The 8609-nt window shown below is 35.4% G+C and overlaps 1 protein-coding gene across 1 annotated transcript; it reads right to left on the reverse strand.

Moving 5' to 3' along the window:
- Positions 1-588: 588 nt before the first annotated feature.
- LOC126804030 (50S ribosomal protein L1, chloroplastic) lies at positions 589-4940 on the reverse strand. The gene is made up of 7 exons (XM_050531786.1): positions 4526-4940; positions 3855-4034; positions 3695-3749; positions 2257-2384; positions 1548-1631; positions 1094-1219; positions 589-1000 (listed from the first exon to the last, which is right to left on the reverse strand). The coding sequence occupies exons 1-7, from the start codon at positions 4889-4891 to the stop codon at positions 863-865; spliced, it is 1077 nt and encodes a 358-aa protein (XP_050387743.1). The 5' UTR covers positions 4892-4940; the 3' UTR covers positions 589-862.
- Positions 4941-8609: the final 3669 nt, after the last annotated feature.

Here is an 8609-nt window from a genome sequence, read left to right on the forward strand (position 1 = left end):
GTGTTAAGCTTTTTATCACCTTGTGTTGGGCTATTTTTCTGCAGGACCTCCCCTACAGTTTCGTCATCGCAGATGCAAACGCCTCCAGACGCTGAGGATGCAAATTTTCGAAAGCTACTTGACAAGCACTTTTTGGTCGAAACAAAACCTTGCTTAACGGAGTAATAGAAAGCCAGAAATCATTCGTCTCCTCAACCGAAAAAAGAATGAACCAATAATTCCACTGCCTAACAACAAGCAACGCATTGGTTGTTTGAATCATTTGATCTGGAAATGGAAACGGAAATGCAATTCCAGACTCGATTATGCTTTCTATTACAACAAGGGGTAAAAGGCCAGGGAAAATTCCCACCTGAAACCAATGCTTTGCTTGGGAAAGCCAAAATGACGCCTCATGATAAGAATAGAGAACTTACAGCTCAAGTTGGCCAAGAAAAAAAAAAAAGCTAACAGCTGTACTACAGGTTCAATAGTGCTAGACCCTAACAGGAGACATAAGATTGCTATTGATGCGAGAAAAAAAAAACACCATTGCTGTTCTAATCCGCCAAAGGAATGAAAAGATACGCATATGTTGCATATACTACGTTAACATTGTAAATTCTTCCTCATTGATAAACAAAAATCATAAGTGATGAGTAACAGTTCACAAAAGTACATGGCTTTCCTCACCCAGTGTAGAAGAAACTGTAAGCTCGTTATGAGACAGAGTCAACCCTGATGCAACAACCAGGCCACCCTCTCTCTTCATCTGCCTTACTCTCCTAGCATCTTACCAACTACATTGGCAAAGATATAACAGTGGCATCTAAGAGGTTGAATAAACAATTTAACGACAACATGTACATGAGTTCAGAGTTGTTCAAGCACTTGCTGGAAGTTTGAAATCAAGCATTTCCCTTGTGTTTAACTTAATAGAAGGGCCCATTGATGAGCATATATGTGCACTCTTCCAGTAAACACCTTTTGCACCTGGTGGCTTATTTGTTTCAACTGATTTCTGCCGGGAAAAGAAAACATAAAGTTAGATTTCATGGTGAGTGGGTAGCATTTAGGCAGCACTGATAATTAGGAATGAAGGAGAGGAACATACAATTGCGGCAAGCAGGTTTACAAGAAGATCTTCTTCAGAAAAGTCAGCTCTTCCAAAGCGCAAGTGAACTATCCCAGTTTTGTCTGCTCTGAATTCAACTTTCCCCTGTTTGAATTCTGCTATGGCCTGAAAGAAAGTGGAAATCAGTACGTCCATTTCACTCATTAGGCAACAACATATACTCCTTCCTGTAATCTGGTTGTTTCAACTACATTTTTTTGTTTGTGCCTTTGTATTGCGTCAAAGGAACACATAAGACTTTTACTTTTTCTCTTTCTTCTAGACTTTTCTTTATTTCATTTTTCCCGGGTTCATTACTCTACAGACTTACAGTCTTACTGCATGATATACATATGATGAAACAAAGAAACAACTAAAAAAGTAACTATAGAAAAGGCAAAAATTCAGGGTAAGACATAAAAACACCCGCAGAAAAAAAAATCCAAAACATTACCTGGGGTATGTTAGGCGTCACGGTACCAGCTTTAGGATTTGGCATGAGCCCTCTTGGTCCAAGAATCTTTCCGAGGCTAGCAACCTAAGGATGACAGCAAAGACAACAAAATGAACATTACAGTACTTGAGATCATACTGTCCAACCAACGTAGAAATCTGCGCCAACAGAGCACATACAAAAACTGTGAAGTACATCAATGCAGTTTATTTGGTCTGTTCTAAAGACATTGAGATCAATCTGAAAGCATTATATAGTATCCTTATATGCATAAGCAGCAAGTCAGATACACAGTAATTCCTTTTTATAAACCAAAATTTATTATCGTATATAGGAATCAATTTTTTATTAGCCATTTAAATTAACTGAATTCTATATCATAAGATCTGATTCAAGAAAAAGAAGAGATGGAGCAGAAGGAGAGTGGAAGGAGGGGAATAAAGGAATCTGGAATTATAGAAAAGATTGAATAATAAAAAGCCATTTACAGAAACTGTACAATGTACATCAGCATCACATAAACCAAGTATGAATAGTTTTTTTTTCTGGAAAACTACTTTTATTTTGATCATAAAACCATATTTTGCCTCCTTACCTAATTTTTCTCTCGACTTTTTTCATAATGTATTTTTAACATAGTTCATCGCCATATAGACTACTCAGTTTCATAAAGCCACATCTTGAGTAGAACAGTTAATCAAGGCAATACCTTGGGCATCATATCTGGTGAAGCAATCAACTTGTCAAATTCCATGAATCCATCTTTTATCTGTTGTATCAAATCATCGCCACCAACTATATCTGCTCCAGCATTTTTGGCCTCCTCAAACCGTTCACCTATAGAAACCAAAGGAAGAGATCACCTTCAGCACACACACATATATATATATATATATATATTTTTTTTTTTTGAAACTAGGGTGTCCGGATCTTTGACCCCACAACATTTGGGAATTAGAAACTCTAGCAAATTTTTTTATTTGCTAGATGGGTACCATCAGAGAGGGTCGAACCCCAGACCACTTGGGAGCAAACCAAGTGACTGACCATTAGACCCACAACTCTTTGAACCTTCGGCACATTATGAAAGCAGAAAATGTAAGTATAGTTGGTTCCCACTGAGTAATGAAAGTAGGGCATATATTTAGTTAGATTCATCACTCTCTTCCTACTTGCTACTCACTAGCGAAGTATCCATGAATGGAATGATTAAGGTATAATCCTGTATATATATTACATTTCAATGATTTCATACACTGTAACAGCAGAGGTTCATTTCAAAAAGGAGAACATAAAAGAGGTATATTCATATAACATACACACACACATAATACACTAACAAACTTGAGGTTTATATATGATGTATAATTCAAGAAAAACATAAGTGGGCAACTATGGTAGTACATCCTACGTAACTAAATACCATGATTGAATAATTATTATGTTGAACAGTTGAAGCTCCAGTGCTAGCTTCTTCCATTTCATACTTGTAAACAGACATACAAAAAATAAAAACAAAAGTAAATAAACTTGAAATTATATTAACCTATTTCGGACCAAATCACTAAGGTATTGCCTTTTTTTTTTAATAAAGATTGCCTTTTTTCTCAGGAGAGAAATACAGGAAATGTGGAAGAAGTTGAATATACCTTACACGACTAAGGACAGAAAGGTCACAGAATCATGAAACTGAATGGAATTTTGCACAATATTCATACCATCCATCAAAGCAGATTACCAGATTCATTGACAGAAAGTAGAACCAAAAAGAGCTGGCCCAAATTTGACTGAAATGCAAGCAAGCATTTCTCAATCCTTTTAACCAAGCTAAAGCATAAATTAACTATATACCATTCGGTACAGGATTTCTCATGCTTATTAAGATCAATTGAAAGATTAACTACTTGCCTATGAAGAATTTCATAAGTAGTTTGCGGAATAAAATACCGAGCTATTAACATAAACTACTTTAGATAAAGCATGTACTGTGATGCTCCTCTACTTTATCATGCACTTTGATTTAAAAAAAAAAAAGCTATTGCTGAGTACAAATGAGTTGTTTACATAATTTAGTTCAAATCCCAAGCACAAACTAGAAGATACATAAGTTATATAAATCAAAGAAGAATCGCAGAAAGGTGAAATACCTTGAGTAAGAACAGCCACATTAACAGTTTGTCCAGTTCCCTTAGGCAGATTAACCTAGTAAAAGAATACCAAAAATATCAAGATTGTAATGCAGCACCAACCAGTTGACAAGACATTAAATATATTTTTTGCATTACCAACCAGATATCAGAAACTCACAGTTGCTCTCAGCTGTTGGTCATTATATTTTGGATCAATGTTGAGGCGGAAATGGGCTTCAGCGGTTTCTACAAATTTTGCACTCGCCATTTCTTTCAATAAAGCAATAGCTGGCTTCAGCTCGTACTCTTTTTTGGTTTCCCTCAATTTCTGAATTTCCAAGAATCTTTTGGACCGTGTCTGGCAGTTTCAATACAAGACAATGAGCCTTTGAATCACATGGCGAAATCTTAGACGAACGTAAGCCAAAGGATATTGGAGGTCATATTTTACAATGAAATTAACAAGACGACAGCTTTATGGATTTCTCCAAGCTTCGAAAAATGGACTATAATTACAGTCCAGACCAGAACAAACCTAAACTGATACAAATAATCCATTTGTGGAACCATTCTCTTCTCATTGACAACGAAAATGACCTTAAAATATCAAAAAGTCCTCAACTTTAGGAATTTGAATCACCATCACAAACAAATAACTGAGATAAGTAAGAACAAATCTTACTCATTACAAGGATTAAAACATAGGGTTTTTCACACACCAATAGTCAACCAAAGAAATACTAGAATCTAACAGGCATTAGTTTCACAAACCAAGAAAATCCTAAACCAAGCAAACCCAGAAACGAAAATAACAAAAAGATGAAAACTTTGCACCATAAAAGTACTCACTCTGTCTCTCTTTAAAAGCAATGCAGCTTTCCCCTTCTTGGGTTTCGAAACAGTGACAGGAGCAGCAGACCCATCAGCTCCTTTGAGCCCTTCATCTTCCACCGCCTCGTCCACCTCTGCCTCCGCAGCCAGAGCAGCCGAGACGACATGGAAAGGCTCAGACTTGGGCTCATTCAAGAAACTCAAACTGACCCTTCTCACTCTGTTTGGCCTCAGAACAATTGGGCAGAGAGAGAAAGGCTTGGTGGGTTTGAAGGAGACGAGTGAGGGAGTGGTCAGGTCTTGTGGGAACACGGAGGAGGAGGAGGCGTACGTCAGCATCAGAGAAGAGGGTCTGGTGATGGTACTTGCTGCTGTTGTAGCCATTGTTGTTTGTTGATTGTGAAGAGAGAAGTGAGAGCCCTCTGAGTTTGTGTGTCTTTTGTCTCTTGAGAGTTGAGATGAAGCTATCTATCCAATATCCATAGACGTGTTGGGATAAGAGAGGGCTTTATTGTCATTGCCAACACTTGGATTCTATTCCTACCCACAAGACTTTTTTCTCATTTTTCTTTTTCAATTTTTTCTTTATGTAAATATATTTTCATTTTCATTGGGGACTTCTTCTTTTTTGACAATGATTTTCATTGGGGACTTGGATAGTTGGATTCCTCTTCATCTTTAACTTTTAAACTTCTTTGTAAAGGATATAATCTATGTCTTAGTGTCAAATATCTATCTTACAATTTTGTATCACCATGTTGTACTGAATACTACTATTCGATAATTATTTTCAAAATATTCGTACAAATACTTCAAAAGAGCCTCTAGTCATTGTTTTCTTATTCATTTTGAGTGAATGGATGGCAAGTCTTACAAACATGACCTGCCCGCAATGGTAGCAATGAGATAAGTCATGTCAAGTCACTCGAGATCAACTTAATAAAACTTCCATGATGTCCCTAATTTTATCCTTCTGAAGTTTAGCAATGATTAGTTTTCCAAGGTATCATACAATAGATGTTAACACTGTTGCTCTGCTCTTCCCTTTGTTGGTTTTGCCTATTGGTTTCTTCATTATTTTTGAGACATTTTAGTATGGATTTGACTATCATGTTCCTTCCCCGTTTTGATTTCTTAAAAGTTAAAAGTGTGTCCTAGATTGTTTTGGTGATTCATTGTAATTGGTTGTACGAGATTCATAAGGTTGGCATTGGTTTGGTCCTCCAATTGTTATGTAGGAAAATGATTGTTGACCTCAAAATTTTTGATATCAAATGCCTTAATTTTAAGTGTCATGATATGTCACCTAACCACGTCATATTTTTAAAAAAATAATTCAAAATCATTCTTAATACAATGAACATCTTATCCTTCATAAATCTAACGGTTTTAGATATTTTTTTCCATAAATAATTTATTTTAAATTCTTTTTTATCAATATTTTTTTAAACACTCATGCTTATATTAAATATAAAATATAACGGGAAATTACATATATTCTCTCATGAAAATTGTTCAAAATTTATATTAATTACATATTTATGAGTGTACACACACATATATCATTTATATAATTTGTACAAAAAAAATTCAATGGAGAAAATATTATGTATATATTGATTTTACAATTTGTGGGTTGGAATAAAAAAATCCTATAAATTGATATAATATCAAAATATTTATATCAATGAATTTTTATAAATTGATCATGCAATATGTTAATTAGAAAATTCAAAAGTTAAAATTAGATCTAAAAAAGGAAAGAAAATATATTGAAATCTTAATCATTCCTTATGAAAATTAGCCTAACGTGATTAAAGAGGTAAGAAATTATGACTAATAAATTTTGATGGATATGATTGTTATTTTACTCAACGTTGACATGACATAATTTTATTAAATAAATAATGTGTTTATATGACAAGGCTTGACACATAATAGTGAGGTCTTTAAGGCTTAATTTTTTTAGGCCCTATCATGGACTGGGATCCTCTCCTAACATTTCTCTCATAATACTGCCTAATAAGTCAATTTAGACCGTTCATTGCTAATCAATGGTCAAGATCACTTACTTTTCTTTTCTCAGCCAATTTAACTTGTATATGACCAAGTTTTTTCCTCAAGGTAATACTCGCTCCTCTCATCTTCGATTGCTCGTTGAAACTTTTGAAAATTTTGATGATAATTCGACAAACCCAATTTGCTTGTGTTTTGATTCCAAGTGGTTGCCTTTGCTGTATTTTGCTATATTTTGATTGTAAGCTAAAATCAAATCTAATGAGAAACAGGCTAATCTTCATTGTCATCAAAGCTTTTTAGGTATAGAAATCGAAATTGAGACATGAAATCTACATCTTGTTTTGATTTAGAGCTTGGGTTTTGTTCTGGTGAATCAAAGAAACTCATGCTATTTGCTTTTTGTGTTGATTTTGAGCTTTATTTTTGTTATTATTTGGGTAAAGCTCAAAATTTTGTTCTGGCCGATAGATCAAAGAAGCTCATTTCCACAATGTATCTATGAGAGATGCAAGATTTGGGAGATGAGATGAGATGAGAGAGGAAAGGAAACGACTAAGCTTAGGGGCGGTGGTGGTGGAGGCTACTGGGTTATAGGTGGCAGAGGGCTTTGGGGATGGAAGACCGACTACATGTAATTTTTACTTTGGAAACAAAGGGTCGAAGAGTTAGGGATGATAGAGAGGAAATTGGGTGGGATAAGGGTATGAAATTTTTTTAACAATTGGGCTCATCTTGATTGTTGATTATTAATTGATGGCTACGATTTGTTTATTACGCAATATTAGTTGATAGTTCATTAGGAGAGGATCCAGATCCCTATATCATTGCCCTTTTATGTATTATACTTTTTCTTTTATCATTAAATTTTTGTGGGGGAAGATGAGTTAGTCCTTGCTAATTGCTATGTTTTCTTGAATAAAAAAAATATAAAATAAGCTCCAAACTACACATTTTGTGGAGAAAGCTCCACTCTAGTATAAGTGATTCCTAATTTACACCTTTTAAGCACTAGTTTCTTCATGTTTTTTTTTTGAAGTAGAACCATTTGCCATAAAATCCAATCCAAAATCGATAATGTTGTGATACCTCTCTAGATTCAAAAGTTTGAGGGAAGATGAAGATGCTTTGAGGGCTTGGTCCCAGATAATGTTGTTTTTACATAAGTGCAAATACGTCAAGTTATGTGTTGGCTGTAAAAGTGCAACAACTCTGCATCCTTTATTGACATCTCTCCAACCTTTATCGGCACCTTAGATGATTTGACACATCCATTCCCCAAAGCCAATAGCTTTGTTGGCCCCAACATACCACACCCACATCAACGTCTTTGCCTTAAACTATGGCTCAGTGTGATGTGCATCATGCGCTCGGCTTCACGAGAACACATCCATGAAAGTCAGGGCTAAGAATCTGCGGTTATCGCCAATGCATTCAGTCCATAATTCAAATCGACTAAATTAGGGAACCAACCCGGTGCACCAAGAGGAATATGGGTTGAGTGAAGGCGAAGTGATGATCGACTTAGAGCCTCTACTCTTAACCAGTGGTTGCAGAACTCGGAGAACGAGTTTCTGTGTCTCAGTGATGGTCATCCTTTTGAGGATTACGGCAAGTCCATAGTCGCTCAGAAGATAGATTTTTCCTTTGATGGTAACCTTTTTGGTGTGTGCAACCATTGTCTACTTGATCTTTTTCTAAGTTCTTGTGCGGCTATGCCCTAAGGACATGTTTGGGTCATAGAATGGGAAGGAAATGAAATCAATTCCTTCGAATTTCCATGGATATGAGAAACTGTAGTTCCCAACATTTTTCCCTTCTTGTGTTTGGAAAGATAAAAAATAGAATCAAATTATATCCTTTAATTTTCCATTACATTGTTTGGTAATCATTGGAATGGAAACAAAATCCAACCAGTTTTCCAATGATTAGGCCTGGGATCAGTTCTAAAATAATAATTTTTTCCTAGAACCGGAACTTGAATAAAAAAAGAAATAATGGTCCGGATTTAACACATTTTGCTTTCGGAACTGGCAAATATCATGTCGGTTTTCAGGTTTTTACGGTTCCAAAAATTCACTATGAT

The sequence above is a fragment of the Argentina anserina genome, chromosome 7 (genome assembly GCF_933775445.1).
Source record: "Argentina anserina chromosome 7, drPotAnse1.1, whole genome shotgun sequence".
Classification (NCBI taxonomy): Eukaryota; Viridiplantae; Streptophyta; class Magnoliopsida; order Rosales; family Rosaceae; genus Argentina; species Argentina anserina.